This window comes from Musca autumnalis, unplaced genomic scaffold (assembly GCF_047663935.1).
Source record: "Musca autumnalis isolate F117 unplaced genomic scaffold, ASM4766393v1 scaffold_3, whole genome shotgun sequence".
NCBI classification, from domain to species: Eukaryota; Metazoa; Arthropoda; class Insecta; order Diptera; family Muscidae; genus Musca; species Musca autumnalis.
The window spans coordinates 37,088,138-37,115,419 of record NW_027411866.1 but is presented as its reverse complement, the minus strand read 5'-3'; the positions used below and the strand labels follow the sequence as shown (position 1 = coordinate 37,115,419).

The following is a 27,282-nucleotide window of genomic DNA, read 5'->3' as shown; positions in this document are numbered from 1 at the left end:
CTTCGAGATTATGGTGACAAATTGCAGTTCTATGATCGAAATTTTATTTTTTGAAACTTACTTAAATTAAATTTTTCCCAATTCACATGAGAAAAGCCGTGAATGTTTCTGAATAATGCAAACATATTTGATAGGTGTTGGTTTAGTCTGATAAATAAGAGCCCCGGTTATAAGGTGGAACAAAATTTAGTGTGAGTAAACCTTGCAATTCCATATAAAAATATTTCATATTTTAGATGAGAAAAATTAGATTTTTTCTGAATGGCGCAAATATGCGCAATTTTTTATGATTGAATCTGATATTTGAGACTCAAGCGCATAAAACATTAGAAGAAACTATGGTCGGGAAACGACGGGGAAATAGACTTTTTCACTATTGAAATTGTAGCAATCTTAAAAATTATCATAAAAAATTTTCATAAAGAGGATATGTATCACCACTATTAAAGAGCAAAGATGTATAACCAATCTGAAAATTTTAAATGCTAATCTTGTTCGGAGACTGTACAAAAACAATAAATCTTGAAAAATATAAATTTTCGCGAAAATAATGTCATTTTAGTGTTCACCTAATTTCTTAGTTTTCGAAAATTTACTTTTTGTTTTCAGTATGGCTGAGTTCAATCGACTGCTGCATTGGATTGGTTAATCTTACAAAGTCGAGGATGGTTATAGCAAATGTAGAAAAGAGTCTGATTGCCGTTTATCAAAATTTTTTCATAAAAAACGATTTTCATATTTTGAGCTTTGAGCAACTTTAGGCATATGTTTCCCCTCTGTGCGCTGGTAGCGCTTCATTTGACCTACGCATTTCCACGCAATTGACCAAAAACCCAAGCTATTCAAAAAAATCGACTTTTTTGTAATTTTCGACTTTTGATGAAAAATTTAAATATGCGATAAAAATTTAATCAAAAATGTTAGAATCATATAAAGTCAGGGATTTGTTAGGAATATATTAAGAGTATTTTCTCAATCAAAAACCAAGGGATTGGCATGTAAGGATACACCAATATTACCTTCCAAAGTTTTTGGAACTTCTTAAAGGCCCGATTGCAGGAAAACTATATGTTTTAGAGAATAAAGTTATTTTTTAAAAAAATGCTTAAAAAATCTCAAAAATATAATTTTCATAAAAAATTAAATTTTTCTCGCAAAAAAAATCTCGGCGCTAAGTGGGTTAATATACCATTATGGTTTCTTATTTTTCCAGATATTTATTGGTTAGTCCCAAGGAACGAAAAATAGTCGTGGTTGAAAATGTGTTTGGCGAAACAATTATGAAACATTGAAACATTGACCAAGGCATTGTTTCGACATTTTGAAGTTGCGTTGCTTCTGTCTTGTATGTACCAGAATCAGGAACAAGTTGAGTTGACGCAATATGCTCAATTTTTTTTCTTTTCGACTTTTACCACCATTTTTTTCGATATGTCAAATATCGTAACAACAGAACAACAGAAAAATTGTTACATATTAATTTTTACAAACATACATCAACCACAAATTAGAAACAGATGATTGCTTGTTTTCAGGAAGAAGAAGAATTGCTTTGCCAGTTGCTGCTAGAAGAAATTTGTCCAGCAAGAATTTGCAAGCTCTCAGCGAAAGAACTGTCAAAATGTCTCTCTCGAATCGCTCTCTTTTGCTGGTTTTTTGTGTTAACAGACGACTTCCAGCAACAACTGGTACAAATTGTTGCAAATTTTAGGTTAACCAGACAGAGCTATTATGTCCTATGTTGTTATATTTAAATTTCAAAAAATATCAAAGTAGCTTTGATTTTTTTTCATATTTGACTAAAATTAAGAATTGTTGTGATGACATTTATAACCACAGCCCAGTTCGCTTATATGGTGGGGGCGAATGTGTTGAGGTACCCCACCACACTCTTTATGCAAATAGCAGACTTTTCAGGGACTCTCTCAAATACTCAACATGCTCATTACATCATTCTATAGCAATTCAAAATGTATCGGTCGAGACTTTACATTCGATTTTAAATTATTTGAGCTATGGCGAGTGCTATGTATATCTCAGAGCTACACTGGCCAGAATTCGAGCCGGCTCTAAAATTTTTGGGAGTCTGCGGTAACTTCGCTTACACAGGCGGCGTGTCGATTGTTCCCGAAAATTCTAATTATATAATAAATGTGCCACAGTTGCCTATACAGGACCTCCTGCCTTTGGTGCTGGTCCAGAAGGTGGTGTTGTTGCTGGTGCGAGTGCAGAAGGTGGTGTTGCTGCAGGTTCAGAAGTTGGTGTTGCTGCTGGTGCTGGTCCAGAAGGTGGTGTTGCTGCTGGTGCAGATGGTGGAGCTGCTGCTGCTCTTATAATGGTTCCTGAAGATGTCTTTAGTTCTGCAGGTAGCGATGCTGATTACGAGGCTCCTAAAAATGACCACGATGCTGTTGGTGATGAATATGTGCCTGGCAGTGAATATACACCAAGCAAAAAATATGAAAGGATTATGATGAAAACGAAATGGAAGAAGCGGTTAAAAAAATATGCGCAGGCGAAATGACAATTCCGCAAGCTCACCATAAATATGAAGTCCCTATTTCGACAATGCGGTCTCGTCTGATTAAAATTCCTGGAAGCCCACTATTTCATTTAAGCGAACCGCAAAACCACGTGCAAAATGCAGAAAATCAAGGTGGGTTTGGGGGTAAAATATAACAAATTCACACGATTGTTAATGTCCTTTTTTCTTTGCAAGATGAATTGCATCAGTTAATGGTGATTGGATCTCTCTCTATGTTTGCATTGGTTGCTTTGGTGTGTTGTTGGTGTTGAATGAATAATTACAATCTCTTCAAATCGTTTCCGTAATATACATACATATTAGAATGTTAACTCTTGGACTTGATAGAAAAATATCTAAATCATGTTTTATTAAACATACATAAAACAAATCATAAATATCATCATGATAATTCATATCTGTCAAGTGCAAAAATGAACACGAAACCTACAATCGAAATCTCTTTCTCTTTGTCTCAACAACTTTACATCTCTTTATTGTCAAATTATCATTAGACAGCGGAATTTTATGCAACCCCAATTTTTGGTCCGTTTCATGTAGAATTTTGGGGCTAGGCATATTTTTGGCTTCTGATTACATTGCAATCGAAACATATGACATATGCAAAATTATGCAGTATGCATAAAAATTTGCATATGCAAAATTTATGCATTTTGCATATTTACGTATGCAACAAATATTTCAATAATAGATACAAAAAATGTTTGTGTGTAAAATGTTTCTGTTAAAAACTCTCTTAAGACAAATCAATAAAATAAAGAAATGTATGATTTAACTGAAAACAATCCAAATATATGGGAAATAATTTTAAAACTAAAGAATTTTAAAAATCCACCTAGCTTCAATTTAAATAATTCAAACCTAGTTTAAATTTAAATAAATGCAGTTATTTTTTATTCATTAAAATACTATGAAATATAATTGATATTGCAGTATGTAACAAGAATCATTTCCAAATTGTCCACCGTTAAATTTCGCCGTTTTTCTGAAAATATCATTTTGTAAGTCGAAAAACTTCGTTCGACGTCACAAGAAGTCATTTGTGCAAATTTTTATTTCATAATATTTTCCTTGTTTACATCTTCGAAATCAGCCAATGCAGCATAGTTGTTTATAATTTTGTTACGATGTTTAGGTGTCTGAAAATCGGGATTTCTTTCCAATATTTTACTTATTGCCTGTTTCACTAAGACGATTCAAATTCGTTCGAACTTCTTCCAAATTTCTGGTTTTGAAATTTGACTCATTTGTGTTTTCAGTCAAGTACATTTTTTATACAATAACAGGCGTTTGGTCGCAATTCGAACGAATTTTAATTCGATTCGTCTTAGAGAAACATGTTACCAAATCACCGGGTATTGTTTTTATAACATAGTCTCAGCATCATTAAATAGTTTAAATTATTCATTTAAAGGCATGCCCTTTTCTTTCATAGGTTTAATATTAAAATAAAGCTGTTCGAAATTATTTTTAATAAAAACTAAGTCGTTAAACAGCTGATCATTTTCCAATAAATTTTGTGCAGATTTTATTGAAGCGGCTTCATCAGGGTCTAGTGATTCAATTACCTAAAACGGTAAAGGATTACCTGATTATTGACAATTTAACGTTTTATAATGGGCTACTTACACTTTTTATGCCATTATAATTATCAGAATAGAATACTGCCGCTTTAATCCACGTTCCCCATCTCGTTAGTATAAGTTCTGGGGGAAGTTCAATATTTACCATACTTTTATATAAAGTTATTCGATGTGGAGCTTTCAAAAATATTTTTTAACGCAGATATATAATCATTGACCAAGGGAAACGCTAATCTTATTGATTCCGATATTAAATTGAGAGCATGTGCTATGCTAAGCATGTTTGATACAGAACTTTCAAAGTTTTACCTGCTTTAATCATACAAGAAGCTCCATCACTCACAAACAAGATAACTTTTTCTTCATTCTTATCGCGCCATAACAACCGGAGTCCACTGTTTACAAGTCTTGTTATTGAACTAGGAGTGCCATGTTGGTGGTTTTCCTGCTACTTGTGGTGATTTTTGACGTACAAAACCCACTGTTTAAGCAGGAATGTTAACTGTTTTTCTGCTTCATTTCTGACATAACTTAAACCAAGCAAAAAAGTTTGGATGTAGTGCAATGCTGAGTTATGATTTCAATACATCTTTCGATGCAGTCCACACGGTGTTATGAAAAATGCGCTCCGCTCGATGCATTTTAGAAGCACTCGCTCAGGCCGTGTTTAGACACACAAATTTCTCGGGAATGTAAATACAGTTTTTAGGCAATAGGGGGTAGGAAAGAGTATTGAGGAGCTCTTTCCTCCCCGCTCTATCCCAAAAACACAATTATTTTCACGAGAAATTTGTGTGTCTAAACAAAGACTTATAGATCCCTAGCCAAGCAAGCCAATTTTTTGATCCCTACAGTCGCAGTTTTTTTTCTGAACACCAATGCCAAGTTTACACTTGCGCTCTAAAATCCACTGGATTTCACGAAATCCTGAAATACACCCCGGTGTTTACACTTATTTTTTTGTTGATTTCAAACATATCACACTAATCAAGGTAGATGCATAGGCGCAGCTGATCGAACATGAATTTTCAAAACAAGTTGTTGTAAATTGAATTAGTCATCAAAAATATACGACGATATAGAACTTTACAACTTTATTTCGAAAATTATCGTAAACTTATCTATATATCGTATTAATTGTGTATAGCACTAACAAATGAAAATATAAAAAATGATTTTATCGTTGAGACATCATAATAATAAATTTTGATAGATAAAACTTGTGTTCAGAACTTGAAAAATATTACTACTTGCAGCAGTTTTCCCGTTTAGTGCTAAAAATGCGTTACCGTACTAAGAAATCTAGCAAGACTTGCACTACTCTTTAAACCAAAAAAAGCGCCGAATAACGCCCTATTCTCCTGTTTTCTGCCATACAATTTTGGCATAGTAGAAAATAGCAACATGTTCATTATCATCTAAATACGATAGCTGATACGTTGATTTTGACATTTTTACTGGAGTTTTTGCAATTTCTGCCATTTTTCCGTTCTAGTATTTTTTTAGAAATTTGTATGGGGAAGCAATTTTTGACAATTCGCTGTTTTTTTCCAACATTACCATTAAAAAAGTACGGGACACAATGAAAAATAGCATTGTAGCAAAGTAATTTAATATTTTTTCACATTATTTACAAATTTTGATACTAAAATTTTGTTGTTGCAGCAATTGACCATCTACCTTGTTTATTGTGATACGTGAAAAGTGTTGCAACTTTTGGTACTTTTTCAGTCAGAAACAGGGTCGTATATCATGTGTACTGTGATTTCGATGTTGATTTCGCTGAAATCACGAAATGAGATGATTTCATTTTTGTATGCGAAATCATGATAAATTTTGCTTGATTCCGCGCGAAATCACGAAACGCCTTCGAAATCACGAAAAGACGCCGAATGTAAACCAAACACAAGAAAGAGTGTCTAAAATTATATGAATTTGTTTAAAAAATAAAGATACGAACATTGCTGTAATTCTCGAAGCGCAAATTATTTTTGAAGTGAAGTTAGACTTTTTTTTTGGAAATCTGAACTGGAGTTGGAGGAAAAATTAAAAACCATTTGGATGACGAAGCAATATCAGTTGCGGTGTCACAAAAAGCAGAGCAGAGGAAGTAAACTCAGTTATGATCAAATTTAATGGAGAGTTTTTATAATTTGTATTAGTGTAATAAAGTTAATATTCTTGTTTACACGAATAAGCAATGCATTTTATTTATTTTGGGATATTTGCAATGGCTTGCATTTTATAGCATCTTTAGACCAAAGCCGACCAGGAAGAGCGAGCGCTTAAATTGTTTATGTGTGGGTAAAATTACACTGACAGGACAGAACAGGGTGATGATTTTCATATTGAGTATGAAATGAACATAGTGGTGGGTGTGTGGGTTCGAATCGTTGGCTTTCCTTTTTCATTTGCATTATAGATCATAAAAAAGCTCGATTAATAAATTAAAAAAACATTAATACTAAAAATGATCTTCGACTAGAAAGGCAAAATTTTCAAATAGAAAAAATATATTGTTGGCGCGTTCGCTTTGTATGACTAAAATTAAAAATAATATACAGTGAATCACAGTCAAAAGTATCCACTTCAGTTTCTTTTATTAAAACTGCGATTGCTAAGAGTTAATTAATGATAGCGATTTCGTTCTTTTTTATATTTTTACATTAGGGTCTTAACTTAAATATAATAAAATAAAATTAACGAATTTCGGGTAAATTTGAAATATCTTCCATTTTTCTACCAGTATCTTCAAAAAAAGGTAATACTGACATAAAAACTTCTTTAAAAAACCCCCCATCTTCAAAAGGTCTACATTTCTTGGCCAATTCCAAAGCAATCTTATATGAGGCCTTGATTGTGGCATTATCATAATTGCCTTTGTCTTTTATATCTATCTATGCTTTAGACCCATGGCATAATAAGAGAATGCTATTTTGGGGTTTTGTATGGGAAATAAAAGAATAAAGAAGGCCGAGCCAATTTCGAACTTTTTATCTTTATTCTGTTATTTTTGTTATGTCAGAAATGAAGCAGGAAAACAAGACAACCCGGCGAGATTGCCTTCATTTCTCTTTATTTTTACAATTTTCCCACTTGTTATTACTTCTTTCTGAAATGATCTCATTTAAGGCCAATGCCTGAATACGTCCGTATTCCCAAAGCGTTTGTGGGGAAAAAAGTAGAACACATGTATTCTTAGTCCATATTTACATTAGGCGATTTTCCTTGTGGCAATTGTCTGTTTGTTGTTTGTTACCTTTCTCACCATCAAACTGACAATTGCCGCAACGAAAATTGTCTAATGTAAATATGAACTTCTGAATACTAACGAAATACATCGAGCGTATTTTATTTCAAGTTGAAAAAAATCAACTCTGACAGAACGTATATGTTTTGTATATATGTATGTGTGTGTTTTCTATTTTCAAAACAAAAGCCAAACAAGTCATGAAAGTCAACTTATTGTAAAAGAAAATTATTTGTGTCTACGAATGAAAAAAGTTTAATATGTTTTAATCGCGGTTTTGTGGTTTAAACTGGATTTCGGTCATAACGTTTTTGGACGCCCAAAGAGCGCTTTTGTGGTAAGATGGTGAATAATTATAGTACGTCGCGTTGAATATAAGGTATAGGCGTAAAAAATTATTTGTCATAAATTTGATAGGTTTCCCTGTCGCCTAACGGAAGCTAAACGATAACAATGTAATCGACAACAATTTCTGTAATCGGCATGGTTTCCGTTTTTTTTCCACAGCATCATATATCGGCGTTGCAAAGAGACCGGCTTTGTTGTCTGTTATACCAAAAGATAAAGAAAAATACAGAAAGCGACAGACACACAAGAAAAACAATTAGGGGAACAATTAAAGGGAAAACAATTTATACAACTATTTCTACAAAGTTTGCAAACTTTAAAAATATTTTACGAAAAGAAAACATTAAACTTTACTTGGAAACAGAATTCAAGGTTTTTCATTTAGTGTCTATATGTCAAGATGAAGATGTGTGGCAATACATAAGCACCAAGAAAAATTGCGCGAAAACAAGAGACAACAAAAATGCTTCTACAGCGGCGAAAACAAAATTATTTGCGATCATATTAAGTGCGGAAAATAACAGTAGCCGATAGATAGGAAAAAATAGCAAAACAAAAAGGCAGTAATGTTTTTGTAGTGTTGGTGATTTCGTATTTATTTCGTCGTTTGTATACAAACAGAGCAAAGCAAAAAAACAAGTTTAATTTGCTTTCTTATTTTGCAAAGAAAAACTTTCTTCAGGATTGTGAGATTTATGGTGGAAAGTTGCTGTATTATTGTCAAATAATAGTTATTTTTTGGAAAATGTCAATTATGCATTGCTAAATTCAACGTGCACACTATTACACTATTTCTATGACATAAATCATGGTAAGTTTTTTTTTCTTATTTGCTTAGTATAAAGTTTCTCAATTTCCCTATTTGTGAGGTACAACGAGGTCAATGTTGATAGAGTGAGAAGCGTTTCTTTTTGCTTATGGATGGATTGCAGAGGTGTGGGTTTCACGGTTTTCCCCCACCACGTTCATCGTTCATATTTTTTTCGTTTTCTTTTGGCTTTTTGTAATCTGTTGCCGTATTGTTTTAATTAGAACTAACTACTTGTGTAATAGCAAAATAGGGCAAAATTTATGAAAATATATTTCCCCTTTGTTTATTGACAGGATTGATTACCTTTCCTACACTACCGGCAGTAAAAAAGCTATTTCAATGTCTTGAAAGAATAACGCTTTTAATGCATTGTGCAAATAGTTTAAGGGAATTTGTTGCCAGTCTTGTATGTCTAGATGTGTTATAAGGATAATTCCCTCAAGATATCCTTGATTGGCCTATTTTCCAATTCTGTTTCTCAATAAGAATGACCAACATTACTAAAGAATCCCCCACACTGTTTTAAAAATAGCATTGGCTTTGTAGGTCCTTGGTGGGAGTCCTTGTTATCATCATTAACAAGTGACTACATGGGGTATTTGCATGTGTACAATGTTCAGTATTTGTGTGTCTTCAAATTTTCGTCACCGTAAATACTTGGAAATCAGTAGATTGTCCATTGAAGAGCACAATTTGTAGCATAAATATGTTTGCCAGAGCCGGTTCAAATCACACAACCCTGTGGTGACTCCACTAATAGGACAGATATAATAAACATTTAACATCCACTTTTTCATAATCATCTCATCAGCAAACTTTGGGCTATAGAAAAATTATTCCATAGGGCATAAATATACTACTCTCCCAGCTGGCGGAAATTTAGAAGATTTATGAAAATTGTATCATAAATTGATTATTCTAACAGCTGGCGGAATTTCCTCCTTTTCCTCCTGATTACAAAAATGAAATGTTCGTTGGGGGAAGTCCATACTTACCGAGATGTGGGCCTCTGAAATTCCGAAAATTCCTTTGTTTAAAGGCCTGCTACTTGGAAAAAAATTTACAATTTCAAAGAAAATATAGCTCCCGTGCGCGAGATTTGCTCCTGTCCATAGGAGAAAGTCTTAAATCCCCGGCCGAAGGCCGTCTACTTGTAAAAAAATTTACAATTAAAAAAAAAAAAAACAGTTTTTTGGCCAGCTGGGAGAATAGTAAATTTGTTCCAAGCTGTTTGATAAGATTATTTTTTTTATAAAAAAGTTATTCGACAACAACATTTGTTACATCAATAAAAAAATCTATAGAAAAGTTCTATAAAATTTGTCTATAGAAAAGTTGCTCGATACCAAATTTTCTATGGAAAAGTTGTTCGATAACAACATTTCTTTAGAAAATATGTTCAATAATAACATAACAATACTTTCTATAGAAAAGTTGTTGGATAACATTTTCGGAAGAAAATTTATGCGGACCATACTTTTACTGCCAAACTGCGGCTGCCGATGAACCCTTTGTGTACGTGTGAGATTGAGTAGTGTATTGCATTCCTTCAATCCACATTCCAGAAATGATAAATTTTCCTCCAAAACACGGTTTTTAGTTGAAATGTTCAAAAATTGTTAATTTCCCCACAAATAATATTTATTATTTTCAATAATTGTTTTTTTGATCAATTCGAAAATAAACAAGAAATTAAACCCCTTCAATACTATTACAAATGCTGTCCTGCATGCCCACAGTGTATGGGCCCCATTATTCGATAAAAAGTTGTTCGATAAAAGCATTTTTTATAGAAAAGTTGTTCGATAACAATATTTTCTAAAGGAAATTTGTTCGATAACAGCAATTTTTACTACTTTTGCCGGTTTTATTATTTTCAAAAGTAAAGGAACAGACCAATACATAGAAATGTTGATCGATAACAACATTTTCTAAAGACCTAAAGACCAACCTTTTCATATGCATTACTTTCTATTGATATGCAATCCTGCAATATTTATTATATGGTTTATATTAAACGCTTTTATTTTTTAAGTTTTAACTGTTTTTTATTTAATTGCATTTGTTGCTTTTGCCTATCTTTCTAGACACTGCCAAAACTTTTCACTTTGACTTCTAAAGAATTTAATAATTTTGATACAATGTCATTTGAATCACCCGCCGCCCATCATATTTCAACATCAAATGCACAGCAACAACAACAATTACCAATTAATACAGAACAAGAGATTGTAAATACTAATGCAACAAGTACTTCTTTGCCACCACTCACCCAGCAGCAGAATATGGAACAAATAAATCACAATACAATGTTTAATAGCACAACCCCAGGTATTGGACAACAACAGATGTCATCTTTACCTAGAGATGTGGACCTAATGGTTGAAAATGTTATGCCTGGCATATATTTAACAAAAAATTTCATTTCATGGCAAAACGAACAACTTAGAGCTCATGGTTTTACCCATGTCATCATTATCGATAAACATATACAAGAACTGTACTATCCACACCAACAACCGGAAATCTTTAAACTTTGTGCTAACGATACGGCAGGTGCAAATAAAAGATCGAACACCATAAGTGGCTTACATGATGACAGTTCCTCTTTGCTTAGTAGCTTTGGGGATTATGATCCCAATCCAAGAGGTGGTGCTGCGGCATTAAATTTTGGCAAGGAATTTGATGTTATTGACTTGAATTTTGGTGAGAAGTCATATCTTACAACTGTCTTGCCCAACTGCTATAGGGCTGTGAAGTTCATCAATAAAGCACTACAAAGTGGTGGCACCATATTGGTGATTGACTGTAATGGTGGAGAGCAGAAATGTTTAACCATCATTGTGGCCTACTTAATGTATAAACATAATATTAGTTTCAGGTAAGTGTGTGTGTGGAAACAAAGGCGATATCAATCTAGTCCAACTAATATTGATTTTATTCTTTGCAGTAACGCCTTTGCCCGCCTTAAAGAATTTTACAACAAAGCTGATTTGGATCGTTTCTATATAAGCCAGTTATATGAATATGAACCTATCTTACAAGTACAACGCGCCCAGTCAAGGGGCCACAGCTGTTCCCGAGAGCTCCATGCTGCCATTTTAAAACGCAAAAAGACCAATGAAGATGATGCTGCTGATGTTGGCGGCTCAGAGAATCATAGCCAGGCTTTTTCTTTTTCCTCCACATACACAAATGCCCACACGTTGTTGGATAATTGTAATCCTTTGAATCGTTTTGATAGCACACAAATGGACATCAATTCATCCAACACCATTAATAGCCGTAGTGTTGGTATAAAAGCCTCAACAAAAACAAATTCATCATCAACCACTTTTACACAATTTATGGGCGGTACAACAAGAACAGGTGGTTGGTATAATTGGGATGATTATGCCATGGAATAAGTTACATAGATTCTTAATGCAGTTTAGTTCAAAACAGAACAAAAAAGAGAAATTGTTTAACCTTGCGGTTTACAAAGTAAAAGCAAACAGAGAAACGATTTTAAAAACAACTCCCTAAACGAAGGTGCTACTAATGTAAACATTTATTGTAAAGTGTTTCTTGAAGAAAAGCTATATGGTAGAAACCCTATCTAAATTTTATACATTCGATGCTATTCCAAAGAAAGTTTCCTCGATAGTTGTCTGATAACAAAATTTTCTATAGAAAATGTGTTCGATAACCACATTTTCTATAGACAAGTTGTTCGATAACCACATTTTCTATAGACAAGTTGTTCGATATCAACACTTTCTGTAGAAAAGTTTTTCGATAACAATATTTTCTATAGAGAAGTTGTTCGATAACAAGATTTTTTATAGAAACATTTTTCGCTAACAACATTTTCTATAGAAAAGTTGTCCGATAACAATATTTTCAGTAGAAAAGTTGTTCGATAACATCCTTTTCTATAGGAAAGTTGTTCGATAAAAACCTTTTCTAGAGAAAAGATGTTCGATAACAATTTTTTCTATAGAAAAGTTGTTCGATAACAACCTTTTCTATAGAAAAGTTGTTCGATAACAACCTTTTCTATAGAAAAGTTGTTCGATAACAACCTTTTCTATAGAAAAGTTGTTCGATAACAACCTTTTCTATAGAAAAGTTGTTCGATAACAACCTTTTCTATAGAAAAGTTGTTCGATAACAACCTTTTCTATAGAAAAGTTGTTCGATAACAACCTTTTCTATAGAAAAGTTGTTCGATAACATTTTTCGCTAACAACATTTTCTATAGAAAATTTGTCCGATAACAATATTTTCAGTAGATAACATCCTTTTCTATAGGAAAGTTGGTCGATAACAACCTTTTCTATTAAAAAGTTGTTCGATAACAACCTTTTCTATAGAAAAGTTGTTCGATAACAACCTTTTCTATAGAAAAGTTGTTCGATAACAACCTTTTCTATAGAAAAGTTGTTCGATAACAACCTTTTCTATAGAAAAGTTGTTCGATTGCAACCTTTTCTATAGAAAAATTGTTTTCTATAGAAAAGTTGTTCGATTGCAACCTTTTCTATAGAAAAATTGTTCGATGACAACCTTTTCTATAGAAAAGTTGTTCGATAACAACCTTTTCTATAGAAAAATTGTTCGATAACAACCTTTTCTATAGAGTTGTTCGATAACAACCTTTTCTATAGAAAAATTGTTCGATAACATTTTTCGCTAACAACATTTTCTATAGAAAAGTTGTCCGATAACAATATTTTCAGTAGATAACATCCTTTTCTATAGGAAAGTTGGTCGATAACATCCTTTTCTATTGAAAAGTTGTTCGATAACAACCTTTTCTATAGAAAAATTGTTCGATTACAACCTTTTCTATAGAAAAGTTGTTCGATAACAACCTTTTCTATAGAAAAGTGGTTCGATAACAACCTTTTCTATAGAAAAGTTGCTTGATAACAAACTTTTCTAAAGAAAAGTTGTTCGATAACAACCTTTTCTATAGAAAAGTTGTTCGATAACAACCTTTTCTTTTAAAATGTTGTTCGATAACAACTTTTTCTATAGAAAAGTTGTTCGATAACAACCTTTTCTATAGAAAAGTTGTTCGATAACAACCTTTTCTATAGAAAAGTTGTTCGATAACAACCTTCTCTATAGACAAGTTGTTCGATAACAACCTTCTCTATAGACAAGTTGTTCGATAACAACCTTTTCTATAGAAAAGTTTTTCGATAACAATCTTTTCTATAGATGCTCGATGTTATTATAGAGAAGTTGTGTAAAAACTATAAACAACATTTTGGAAATATATATCGATAACAATAATTTATCTAGAAAGTAGATATATTATTGTTATCGATTACATTTTATACCGGTAATCTTTTCTATTATTCAATAATATTTTCCCTATAATACCTCACACTTTGAGTGGTTCTGTAGCCCTTCGCATGTTTAAATCTAAGTATAATTGTGTATAAGAAATATATGTAAATAATTTTAAATTTTATACAAAACAGTTCTTTTTATTGCGAATCAATTCCTATTTTCTGCAAACATACAAATCACAATAATGAGTAACATTTACTTTTCTTCAGCTTTTGTAAAAAAATGTCATTCATTCTGCATGAAAAATAAACGAAAAATATTGCAACAATTTGGGATTAGAAGGGTACAAAAAAAAAATAGTTTCTGTTATACGAAATGCATAAGAACGGTTAGTACCCTTATTAATGGACTACTATTGTAAAGAAGAAGTAAATTTTTATAGTATCATTTTATACTTGCAAACGAAGAGTACAACACTAACAAACTGAAAGTAAACTTTAAAACTGATCTTGCTTTCTTTTCAATGTCTTGAACGCTAAATAATTTCTTATAGTTTGCAGTTTTATTTGTTAAGTGTTTCATAAGTTTTTAGTCAATCGACATTAATTATATTACATCATTTTTTAATTTGTAATTATCTTTCATGTGATAAGAATTTCACCGTTTACTCTTAACATCTTAATAGTGTATATGATTTATACATTTTGTTTTTAATATAAATAAGTTTCCATTTCATCAACCAACAATCACAATACAGATTTTCCATTCGCATACATTCTCGTCTTGTATCAAACCATTTATCTATAATTTTTTTCCCAACCTTAAGTGATTTTATGTTTTGTAGAATGAGCAGAAGAATTTAAATATTATAAGAAATTATTAATTTTTGCATAAATTCGAATATATATTTACATACAAGTATGTATTATGTATAAATAAATGAATTTTCTATATGTTTACAAGCTGTTGTTTTGTATAACGTTCTATTTTGAGGTTATAGTAAGTTGGTATTAGTTTAAATCTTCACCGTCTATACATTGGATTGGGATTTTTTCAGAATTACTCTATAACAACATTTTCTAAAGGAATTTGAACAATAGCAACATTTTATAAAGAAAATCTGTTCTATAATTTTTTTGTTATAGAAAATTGGTCAATAACATCATTTTCCGTGGAAAAGATGTTCGATAACAAAATTTTCCATAGAAAAGTAGTTCGATAACAACATTTTCTACAAAAGAGTAGTTCGATAACAACATTTTCCATAGAATAGTTGCTCGTAACAACCTTTTCTGTAGGGAAGGTAGGCAGCAACAGCTCAGAGAATCATAGTCGGGCTTTTGCTTTTTCCTCCACATACACAAATGCTCACACGTTGTTGGATAATTGTAATCCTCTGAATCGTTTTGATAGCACACAAATGGACATCAATTCATCCAACACCATTAATAGCCGTAGTGTTGGTATAAAAGCCTCAACAAAAACAAATTCATCATCAACCACTTTTACACAATTTATGGGCGGTACAACAAGAACAGGTGGTTGGTATAATTGGGATGATTATGCCATGGAATAAGTTACATAGATTCTTAATGCAGTTGAGTTCAAAACAAAACAAAAACGAGAAATTGTTTAACCTTGCGGATTACAAAGTAAAAGCAAACAGAGAAACGATTTTAAAAACAACTCCCTAAACGAAGGTGCTACTAATGAAAACATTTTTTGTAAGGTGTTTCCTGAAGAAAAGCTATACGATATAAAATTTATATGTACATACATTCGATGCTATTCCAAAGAAAGTTTCCTCGATAGTTGTCCGATAACAAAATTTTCTATAGAAAATGTGTTCGATAACATTTACTATAGAAAATTTGATCGATATCAATACTTTCTGTAGAAAAGTTTTTCGATAACAATATTTTCTATAGAGAAGTTGTTCGATAACAAGATTTTTTGTAGAAACATTTTTCGCTAACAACATTTTCTATAGAAAAGTTGTCCGATAACAAGTCGATAACAACCTTTTCTATAGAAAAGTTGTTCGATGACAACCTTTTCTATAGAAAAGTTATCGAACCACTTTGCTATAGAAAAGTTGTTCGATAACAACCTTTTTCAATAGAAAAGTTGTTCGATAACAACCTTTTCTATAGAAAAGTTGTTCGTTAACAACCTTTTCTACAGAAAAGTTGCTCAATAACAACCTTTTCTATAGAAAAGTTGTTCGATAACAACCTTTTCTATAGGAAAGTTGTTCGATAACAACATTTTCTATAGAAAAGTTGTTCGATAACAACCTTTTCTATAGAAAAGTTGTTCGATAGTAACCTTTTCTATAGAAAAGTTGTTCGATAGTAACCTTTTCTATAGAAAATTTGTTCGATAACAACCTTTCTATAGAAAAGTTGTTCGATAGCAACCTTTTCTATAGAAAAGTTGTTCGATAACAACCTTTTCTATAGAAAAGTTGTTCGATAACAACCTTTTCTATAGAAAAGTTGTTCGATAACAACCTTTTCTATAGAAAAGTTGTTCGATAACAACCTTTTCTATAGAAAAGTTGTTCGATAACAACCTTTTCTATAGAAAAGTTGTTCGATAACAACCTTTTCTATAGAAAAGTTGTTCGATAACAACCTTTTCTATAGAAAAGTTGTTCGATAACAACCTTTTCTATAGAAAAGTTGTTCGATAACAACCTTTTCTATAGAAAAGTTGTTCGATAACAACCTTTTCTATAGAAAAGTTGTTCGATAACAACCTCTTCTATAGCAAAGTGGTTCGATAACAACCTTTTCTATAGAAAAGTTGCTCTATAACAACCTTTTCTATAGAAAAGTTGCTCGATAACAACCTTTTCTATAGAAAAGTTGATCGATAACAACCTTTTCTATAGAAAAGTTGATCGATAACAACCTTTTCTATAGAAAAGTTGTTCGATAACAACCTTTTCTAAAGACAAGTTGTTCGATAACAACCTTTTCTATAGAAAAGTTGTTCGATAACAACCTTTTCTATAGAAAAGTTGTTCGATAACAACCTTTTCTATAGAAAAGTTGTTCGATAGCAACCTTTTCTATAGAAAATTTGTTCGATAACAACCTTTCTATAGAAAAGTTGTTCGATAACAACCTTTTCTATAGAAAAGTTGCTCTATAACAACCTTTTCTATAAAAAAGTTGTTCGATAACAACCTTTTCTATAGAAAAGTTGTTCGATAACAACCTTATCTATAGAAAAGTTGCTCGATAACAACCTTTTCTATAGAAAAGTTGCTCGATAACAACCTTTTCTATAGAAAAGTTGTTCGATAACAACCTTTTCTATAGAAAAGTTGTTCGATAACAACCTTTTCTATAGAAAAGTTGTTCGATAACAACCTTTTCTATAGAAAAGTTGTTCGATAACAACCTTTTCTATAGAAAAGTTGTTCGATAACAACCTTTTCTATAGAAAAGTTGTTCGATAACAACCTTTTCTATAGAAAAGTTGTTCGATAACAACCTTTTCTATAGAAAAGTTGTTCGATAACAACCTTTTCTATAGAAAAGTTGTTCGATAACAACCTTTTTTATAGAAAAGTTGCTCGATAAAAACCTTTTCTATAGAAAAGTTGTTCGATAACAACCTTTTCTATAGAAAAGTTGTTCGATAACAACCTTTTCTATAGAAAAGTTGTTCGATAACAACCTTTTCTATAGAAAAGTTGTTCGATAACAACCTTTTCTATAGAAAAGTTGTTCGATAACAACCTTTTCTATAGAAAAGTCGTTCGATAACAACCTTTTCTATAGAAAAGTTGTTCGATAACAACCTTTTCTATAGAAAAGTTGTTCGATAACAACTTTTTCTATAGAAAAGTGGTTAGATAACAACCTTTTCTATAGAAAAGTTGTTCGATAACAATATTTTCAGTAGAAAAGTTGTTCGATAACATCCTTTTCTATAGAAAAGTTGTTCGATAACATCCTTTTCTATAGAAAAGTTGTTCGATAACATCCTTTTCTATAGAAAAGTTGTTCGATAACAACCTTTTCTATAGAAAAGTTGTTCGATAACAACCTTTTCTATAGAAAAGTCGTTCGATAACAACCTTTTCTATAGAAAAGTTGTTCGATAACAACCTTTTCTATAGAAAAGTTGTTCGATAACAACTTTTTCTATAGAAAAGTGGTTAGATAACAACCTTTTCTATAGAAAAGTTGTTCGATAACAATATTTTCAGTAGAAAAGTTGTTCGATAACATCCTTTTCTATAGAAAAGTTGTTCGATAACATCCTTTTCTATAGAAAAGTTGTTCGATAACATCCTTTTCTATAGAAAAGTTGTTCGATAACAGCCTTTTCTATAGAAAAGTTGTTCGATAAAAACCTTTTCTATAGAAAAGTTGTTCGATAAAAACCTTTTCTATAAAAGAATTGTAAGATAAAATGATTTCCTGTATGAAAGATGTTCAATAACAAAATTTTCTTTCTATAGATGCTCGATGTTATTATATAAAAGTTGTGTAAAAACTATAAACAACATTTTGGGAATATTAATCGATAAATTATTGTTATCGATTACATTTTATGCGGAAAAAGATAGTACCGGTAATCTTTTCTAATATGCAATAATATTTTCTCTATTATACCTCACACTTTGAGTGGTCTTTGGTAAACATTTTACTATAGAAATGTGTTCTGTAGCCCTTCGCATGTTTAAATCTAAGTATAATTGTGTATAAGAAATATATGTAAATAATTTTAAATTTTATACAAAACAGTTCTTTTTATTGCGAATCAATTCCTATTTTCTGCAAACATACAAATCACAATAATGAGTAACATTTACTTTTCTTCAGCTTTTGTAAAAAAATGTCATTCATTCTGCATGAAAAATAAACGAAAAATATTGCAACAATTTGGGATTAGAAGGGTACAAAAAAAAAAATAGTTTCTGTTATACGAAATGCATAAGAACGGTTAGTACCCTTATTAATGGACTACTATTGTAAAGAAGAAGTAAATTTTTATAGTATCATTTTATACTTGCAAACGAAGAGTACAACACTAACAAACTGAAAGTAAACTTTAAAACTGATCTTGCTTTCTTTTCAATGTCTTGAACGCTAAATAATTTCTTATAGTTTGCAGTTTTATTTGTTAAGTGTTTCATAAGTTTTTAGTCAATCGACATTAATTATATTACATCATTTTTTAATTTGTAATTATCTTTCATGTGATAAGAATTTCACCGTTTACTCTTAACATCTTAATAGTGTATATGATTTATACATTTTGTTTTTATTATAAATAAGTTTCCATTTCATCAACCAACAATCACAATACAGATTTTCCATTCGCATACATTCTCGTCTTGTATCAAACCATTTATCTATAATTTTTTTCCCAACCTTAAGTGATTTTATGTTTTGTAGAATGAGCAGAAGAATTTAAATATTATAAGAAATTATTAATTTTTGCATAAATTCGAATATATATTTACATACAAGTATGTATTATGTATAAATAAATGAATTTTCTATATGTTTACAAGCTGTTTTTTTGTATAACGTTCTATTTTGAGGTTATAGTAAGTTGGTATTAGTTTAAATCTTCGCCGTCTATACATCGGATTGGGATTTATTCAGAATTATCCTATAACAATATTTTATAATGGAATTGGAACAATAGCAACATTTTATAAAGAAAACCTGTTCCATAATTTTTTTCTATAGAAAATTGGTCAATAACATCATTTTTTATGGAAAAGATGTTCGATAACAAAATTTTCCATAGAAAAGTAGTTTGATAGCAACATTTTCTACAAAAGAGTTGTTCGATAACAATATTTTCTGTAGAATAGTTTTTCGTAACAACCTTTTCTGTAGGGAAGGTAGGCAGCAACAGCTCAGAGAATCATAGTCGGGCTTTTGCTTTTTCCTCCACATACACAAATGCTCACACGTTGTTGGATAATTGTAATCCTCTGAATAGTTTTGATAGCACACAAATGGACATCAATTCCATTAATAGCCGTAGTGTTGGTATAAAAGCCTCAACAAAAACAAATTCATCATCAACCACTTTTACACAATTTATGGGCGGTACAACAAGAACAGGTGGTTGGTATAATTGGGATGATTATGCCATGGAATAAGTTACATAGATTCTTAATGCAGTTGAGTTCAAAACAAAACGAAAACGAGAAATTGTTTAACCTTGCGGTTTACAAAGTAAAAGCAAACAGAGAAACGATTTTAAAAACAACTCCCTAAACGAAGGTGCTACTAATGAAAACATTTTTTGTAAGGTGTTTCCTGAAGAAAAGCTATACGATATAAAATTTATATGTACATACATTCGATGCTATTCCAAAGAAAGTTTCCTCGATAGTTGTGCGATAACAACATTTTCTATAGAAAATGTGTTCGATAACATTTACTATAGAAAATTTGATCGATATCAATACTTTCTATAGAAAAGTTTTTCGATAACAATATTTTCTATAGACAAGTTGTTCGATAACAAGATTTTTTGTAGAAACATTTTTCGCTAACATTTTCTATAGAAAAGTTGTCCGATAACAATATTTTCAGTAGAAAAGTTGTTCGATAACAACCTTTCCTATAGAAAAGTTGTTCGATAACAACGTTTTCTATAGAAAATTGTTCGATAACAACCTTTTCTATAGAAAAGTTGTTCGATAACAACGTTTTCTATAGAAAAGTTGTTCGATAACAACCTTTTCTATAGAAAAGTTGTTCGATAGCAACCTTTTCTATAGAAAAGTTGTTCGATAGCAACCTTTTCTATAGAAATGTTGTTCTATAGCAACCTTTTCTATAAAAAAGTTGTTCGATATCAACCATTTCTATAGAAAAGTTGTTCGATAACAACCTTTTCTATAGAAAAGTTGTTCGATAACAACCTTTTCTATAGAAAAGTTGTTCGATAACAACCTTTTCTATAGAAAAGTTGTTCGATAACAACCTTTTCTATAGAAAAGTTGTTCGATAACAACCTTTTCTATAGAAAAGTTGTTCGATAACAACCTTTTCTGTAGAAAAGTTGTTCGATAACAACCTTTTCTATAGAAAAGTTGTTCGATAACAACCTTTTCTATAGAAAAGTTGTTCGATAACAACCTTTTCTATAGAAAAGTTGTTCGATAACAACCTTTTCTATAGAAAAGTTGTTCGATAACAACCTTTTCTATAGAAAAGTTGTTCGATAACAACCTTTTCTATAGAAAAGTTGTTCGATAACAACCTTTTCTATAGAAAAGTTGTTCGATAACAACTTTTTCTATAGAAAAGTTGTTCGATAACAACTTTTTCTATAGAAAAGTTGTTCGATAACAACCTTTTCTATAGAAAAGTTTTTCGATAACAACCTTTTCTATAGAAAAGTTTTTCGATAACAACCATTTCTATAGAAAAGTTGTTCGATAACAACCTTTTCTAAAGACAAGTTGTTCGATAACAACCTTTTCTATAGAAAAGTTGTTCGATAACAACCTTTTCTATAGAAAAGTTGTTCGATAACAACCTTTTCTATAGAAAAGTTGTTCGATAACAAACTTTTCTATAAAAGAGTTGTTCGATAACAACCTTTTGTTGTTGGATAACAACCTTTTCTATAGAAAAGTTTTTCGATAACAATCGTTTCTATAGATGCTCGATGTTATTATAGAAAAGTTGTGTAAAAACTATAAACAACATTTTGGAAATATATATCGATAACAATAATTTATCTAGAAAGTAGGTATTTACTTCATTCCTGTCCAATTTAATATAACTTCACATTATGCTAAAGAAAAACAAAATCAAACAACTATTTTCTTTTATTTATAAAACTTAAAACATTTATTGAAAATTTGAGAATTTGTTTTTATAATTTGCATATATAATTTATGTATTTATACCACTGACGAAGTCAAAACTACACAGTTTTATTGTATCTTGGCTGGAATCTCTACACAAACAATATCTTCATTATTTTGATCTTTCAATTCCCATTTGACCATAACATTAACTTTAGGATATGCCTTCAAAACGGGAAGACTGGCTGTGTATTCATAGGTTTCACCCTTTTCCAGAGGGCATTTTAAGCCGCTATCGACACAGGCATCAGGATTTTGTAAATGGAATGGCATTTCAACGCCCATTACTTTGCCATGAACAACAGTTTGAATGGCAGTAACATCCTCGGCTATAGAGAGGAAACACGTTTTATTACAAACTTGAAAAAAAATTCATTCACTTGTCTTCTTACCCAATGAAAAATCAATGCTAATTGACACCGTGGAATTACGCTTTAATATGCACTCATTTTTTGTCGTATCACAATCGGAAACGGAGACTTTTGTAAATTTACCCGTTTTGGAGCCTATAAAAGAATTGAAAAAACACAGAGGAAAGCATTAATTAATAAATATTATTAAACACGTTCTTACATACAAAATGAAAAAAAAACAACACCAGTGAATGAAAGACAAGTGTTCGAAGATGTTTACAATTACTCAGAAATAAAAGTCAGCTATAACAACAAGATTACGTGATATATTCGAAATTATTAATTGTTTAATTGCTGTAGTTTAATTTAGATGATTAACGTCGGCCGGAAAATGTTTTTTTTCGTTGATATATTTTGAGACATGTCAGCTAATTCCAAGTCGTATCTGCTTTTGGTCTGGTTTTGCTTATATTGATACACGATCTGATGGAAAGGAACCTCCACAAACCGTTCAGTAAAAGCTAAATAGCGAATTACACCTACATACATACAATTGACCTCATTTTTAACGTTTTTTCATCATTTTTCTAAAGAAGAAAAACTGAGAGGGAACATACTGCATTCAATTAAATGTAAATGAAATCTATCTATTATTGTATATTAGAGTGGTTTAACCAAAATGTGGTTGAACCAAAATGTACATAAGTATATACATATATAATCTTGTTTTAAAAGTTGTCTTATCTATACATTGAAATAGGGACTGAAAGATACCAAACAACATTTTCGATCAGATTTAAGACGAAGGGTTATCTTTTTTCCTCCTCTTTTATCCCCCAGTGAGATATCCATGCGAAATGGAATTCTTCTACAGGGCGCGGATGGGTTTTGGGGCATGTTCAATGAAAACTGTCTGAGGGTAATCTCCTATAGACCTGATCCAACATGCATCTTCAATCATCGTCTTCTGAGAAGACCAACAAAGCTTCGTTCTTTCGAAGGCACCCAGACATCGAGCTCCTACGCTGCCTTTGTCCAGAAATTCAAGGAGCTTGCTGAGGGTCTATAGAAACAGCTTTTCTTTCAGAAATAGTCTATAGAACAACCCTTTCTTTCAGAAAGAGTGTGTAGAAGCACCATTTCTTTCACAAAAGGGTCAGGAAACCTCCGATAGACCTGATCGAACATGTATTTTCAATCTTGGGGATCCAGCAAACGACATCCGTAAAGGAGATCAATTGGAGATGGGGTCTGTTTCTAAGCCCTTTCTTTCAGAAAGGGTCTATAGAAGCACCTTTTCTTTCAGAAAGGGTCTATAGAAGCACCCTTTCTTTCAGAAAGGGTCTATAGAAGCACCCTTTCTTTCAGAAAGGGTCTATAGAAGCATCCTTTCTTTCAGAAAGGGTCTATAGAAGCACCCTTTCTTTCAGAAAGGGTCTATAGAAGCACCCTTTCTTTTAGAAAGGGTCTATAGAAGCACCCTTTCTTTCAGAAAGGGTCTATAGAAGCACCCTTTCTTTCAGAAAGGGTCTATAGAAGCACCCTTTCTTTCAGAAAGGGTCTATAGAAGCACCCTTTCTTTCAGAAAGGGTCTATAGAAGCACCCTTTCTTTCAGAAAGGGTCTATAGGAGCACCCTTTCTTTCAGAAAGGGTCTATAGGAGCACCCTTTCTTTCAGAAAGGGTCTATAGAAGCACCCTTTCTTTCAGAAAGGGTCTATAGAAGTACCCTTTCTTTCAAAAAGTGTCTATAGAAGCACCCTTTCTTTTAGAAAGGGTCTATAGAAGCACCCTTTCTTTCAGAAAGGGTCTATAGAAGCACCCTTTCTTTCAGAAAGGGTCTATAGAAGCATCCTTTCTTTCAGAAAGGGTCTATAGAAGCACCCTTTCTTTCAGAAAGGGTCTATAGAAGTACCCTTTCTTTCAAAAAGTGTCTATAGAAGCACCCTTTCTTTTAGAAAGGGTCTATAGAAGCACCCTTTCTTTCAGAAAGGGTCTATAGAAGCACCCTTTCTTTCAGAAAGGGTCTATAGAAGCACCCTTTCTTTCAGAAAGGGTCTATAGAAGCACCCTTTCTTTCAGAAAGGGTCTATAGAAGCACCCTTTCTTTCAGAAAGGGTCTATAGAAGCACCCTTTCTTTCAGAAAGGGTCTATAGAAGCACCCTTTCTTTCAGAAAGGGTCTATAGAAGCACCCTTTCTTTCAGAAAGGGTCTATAGGAGCACCCTTTCTTTCAGAAAGGGTCTATAGGAGCACCCTTTCTTTCAGAAAGGGTCTATAGAAGCAACCTTTCTTTCAGAAAGGGTCTATAGAAGCGCCCTTTCTTTCAGAAAGGGTCTATAGAAGCACCCTTTCTTTCAGAAAGGGTCTATAGAAGCACCCTTTCTTTCAGAAAGGGTCTATAGAAGCACCCTTTCTTTCAGAAAGGGTCTATAGAAGCACCTTTTCTTTCAGAAAGGGTCTATAGAAGCATCCTTTCTTTCAGAAAGGGTCTATAGAAGCACCCTTTCTTTCAGAAAGGGTCTATAGAAGCACCCTTTCTTTCAGAAAGGGTCTATAGAAGCATCCTTTCTTTCAGAAAGGGTCTATAGAAGCACCCTTTCTTTCAGAAAGGGTCTATAGAAGCACCCTTTCTTTCAGAAACGGTCTATAGAAGCACCCTTTCTTTCAGAAAGGATCTATAGAAGCACCCTTTCTTTCAGAAACGGTCTATAGAAGCACCCTTTCTTTCAGAAAGGGTCTATAGAAGAATGGACCAGTAGAAGCACCTTTTCATTCAGAAAAGGCCTAAAGAAGCGCCCTTACTTTCAGAAAGCGACAATAGGAACACCTTTTCTTTCAGAGAGTGCCTATAGAAGCATCTTTTCTTTCAGAAAGGGCCTATAGAAACACCCTCTCTTTCAGAAACGTTACAAAAGCTGACCCCGATGGAAGAATCAGCGAGAGTCACTGTTTGCTAGTCGAAATAGGTCTTCCGAGTGTCATTGTTTCTGTGATGGGAAATGTGGGTGACCGTCGGTTCGGCAGCGCCTTCCTTCAAAGGGCATCAAGGTCATTAATCCCCATAACAAGAAATCGCGAGGTTTGCTTGGTGAACTTTGGGAAGGGACTTATCTTGTTACCGTGGATAAGAAGCTCATTATGAAACTGCAGGAGTTTCAAAATCAAGATCACCTTACATCTGGCTGGACTATAATTAGTCTAACCCCTTGTAAGGAAAATGGACGGATGGATATCAGTGTGGCTGTGGACTCCATAGAGGAGGATTTTTTAAGGAATCGTGGATGGAAGCTAAATTTCGGCATGTGATGAATTCAGTCCGTCTAATTTAACCTCATACATGCATGTCAATCTGAACCATTGTAAAGCCGCTACCTCTGAACTACTCATGTCCTTCACGAATTCTGAAGTAGACAAGGGGGGCAAGGTGAGAACTTGTGTACGAACATGTAATATGGGCAATACTCCAACTTTTAAAATTAGGTATGAGGTCATTGATCGAACTCTCTACAAACTAGATGACTCTGTCATGAGAAACTAGGAGCCATCTGATAGATGTTCCTTATACGACCATATGAAGATATTTTTCTAAATCTCTTTTGGCGAAGCTTGCCAAAATCCTTATAGAAACCCGATAAGAACAAACTCAAAGCTGACGACTATTGGATATATAGACACAATTGAGGAGGTTAATACAACTGTGGACAACTTGGCCGATGTTCTTTTTCGCTGTCATAGAGCCGAAAACACATACAACGTTTCATTAAAGTTGACGTCATTTCTGATAAAATAATAAACAACAACTCGATCTATGTTGCCTTTGCTCTCTGATTCTCTTATCAAAATTGACGCCAAACTTTACTGAAACGTTGGACATGTTTACAGCTTAAGAGCGAGATCAAACGTGCCAAGAAAAATCTTGGGTTAGTTTGTGTGAGGCGATAGAAAGAGCCAACGACGAAGCTAGCTTTCGATTAATACTTTCAAAGGACCCCAAAACCATTGGGAGTCTTAAGAAATCCGATGGTACGTGGACAGACTCTGGTTTCGAGACTCTAAGCCTCCTAGTATTAAATTAAATTAGAGTTTTTTGCCAGGTTAACATTCCAACATTTTCCTCAAAAATGCAACTGCCATACAATCAATTTATATCAACTGGATTACAAGGTAAGCCTATTATTAGGCTCTCTTAAAAATTGAATAAGAAAAAAATACTAATCCTCTACACCAAAAAGAGGATGTGTGAGCCCTACTTTCTCAATTAAAAAAGTAAAGGAGCAGACCAATTGTTCAACAAATTTCGGTATTCATGCATTAAAGCTGTAAACACATCCAACGTTTGAGTAAAGTAAGTTTTGTGTCATTTCTGGAACATTAGTAAAAGACAAAGTGTTGCCAAGTTTCAATTTGTCCTTACTCTTCTACCAGAAATGACACAAAACTTTACTCAAACGTTGGATGTGTTTAGGGCTTAACATAATACGTTTCAAATGCAAAATCTACATAGCGTCTTATTTTTATTTATTTAACTGTAGAATTTAAAAGAAGTCTTCTCTAAAACAAATCTAGATCCGTATTGAAAAAAAAACAAGTTCAATTTTGTTCAGATCCTTACCGCAATCGGTGAATTGCAAAGCGTTGATGTTATCCAAGAATAATCCAGCAACTATAAAAATAGTCAATAATCCAAATTGCTGCTTCATTTTTATGGAAATTTGTTGTTTTCTTCTTTGTAATTTTTTTTTTAATTTTTTGAAGGTAGATAAATGCACAAAATTTTTGTTTGTAAAGAAAGAAAAACAACGTTATTATCACTAAAACGAAGAAGAAAACGTCTCTACACAACGAGTGCTAATTTTGAAATGAAACGAAGTGAGTGAGGCTTGGAGATTATTCGTCATTTGTAAAATCATCGTGCAATGCAAAATGTTCAACCCCCAACCCCTGTCATCGCTGCTTGTTGTGTTTGTTATTTGTGAGAGAATCACTTTCGGTGTGTAAATGTGCGGGTTTTAAACAAAATTAAATTAAATAAAGAATAAACGTATGTACGTGTTGATGGACAATAGCTGGAGATTATTTGAGACAAATAGACGGTGCGCGGGCTATGTATGCTGTGTTCTGTGTCATCTGTAGCCATATCATGTTCAAGAGTATGTATGTATTTGTGTGTGTCAACTTAAATCGTAGGTGTTTGTGTAAACAATATGCATTGCATTTCCATTTCCGTTTTTCAAATTCAA

General features: G+C 32.4%; 2 protein-coding genes across 4 annotated transcripts; one reads left to right on the top strand and one right to left on the bottom strand.

Moving 5' to 3' along the window:
• Window positions 1–7,886: 7,886 nt before the first annotated feature.
• LOC141399966 (uncharacterized) lies at window positions 7,887–14,779 on the top strand. 3 transcript variants are annotated; one of them, XM_073979356.1, is made up of 3 exons: window positions 7,887–8,537; window positions 10,625–11,418; window positions 11,488–14,779. In XM_073979356.1, exons 1-3 carry the CDS (start codon window positions 8,535–8,537, stop codon window positions 11,942–11,944), a joined length of 1,254 nt encoding a protein of 417 aa, XP_073835457.1. In that variant the 5' UTR covers window positions 7,887–8,534; the 3' UTR covers window positions 11,945–14,779. The 3 variants fall into 3 exon arrangements, with proteins under 3 accessions (XP_073835457.1, XP_073835458.1, XP_073835459.1); XM_073979357.1 differs by having other exon boundaries at window positions 7,897–8,537; window positions 10,817–11,418; XM_073979358.1 differs by lacking the exon at window positions 7,887–8,537 and adding an exon at window positions 8,642–8,660 and having other exon boundaries at window positions 10,817–11,418.
• A 6,862-nt stretch (window positions 14,780–21,641) lies between these two features.
• On the bottom strand, window positions 21,642–26,939 carry Npc2a (Niemann-Pick type C-2a). Its single transcript, XM_073979360.1, has 3 exons — window positions 26,655–26,939; window positions 22,080–22,193; window positions 21,642–22,016 (listed from the first exon to the last, which is right to left on the bottom strand). The coding sequence occupies exons 1-3, from the start codon at window positions 26,740–26,742 to the stop codon at window positions 21,757–21,759; spliced, it is 462 nt and encodes a 153-aa protein (XP_073835461.1). The 5' UTR covers window positions 26,743–26,939; the 3' UTR covers window positions 21,642–21,756.
• Between the last annotated feature and the right edge of the window lie 343 nt (window positions 26,940–27,282).

Coding starts and splice junctions, on each gene's coding strand:
- LOC141399966 (XM_073979356.1), top strand. Junction 11,419..11,487: donor AAACATAATATTAGTTTCAG/GTAAGTGTGTGT, acceptor TATTCTTTGCAG/TAACGCCTTTGCCCGCCTTA.
- Npc2a (XM_073979360.1), bottom strand. CDS start 26,742: ATGAAGCAGCAATTTGGATTATTGACTATTTTTATAGTTGCTGGATTA. Junction 22,194..26,654: donor TTTGCAATTCACCGATTGCG/GTAAGGATCTGA, acceptor ATTCTTTTATAG/GCTCCAAAACGGGTAAATTT. Junction 22,017..22,079: donor TAGCATTGATTTTTCATTGG/GTAAGAAGACAA, acceptor TCCTCTCTATAG/CCGAGGATGTTACTGCCATT.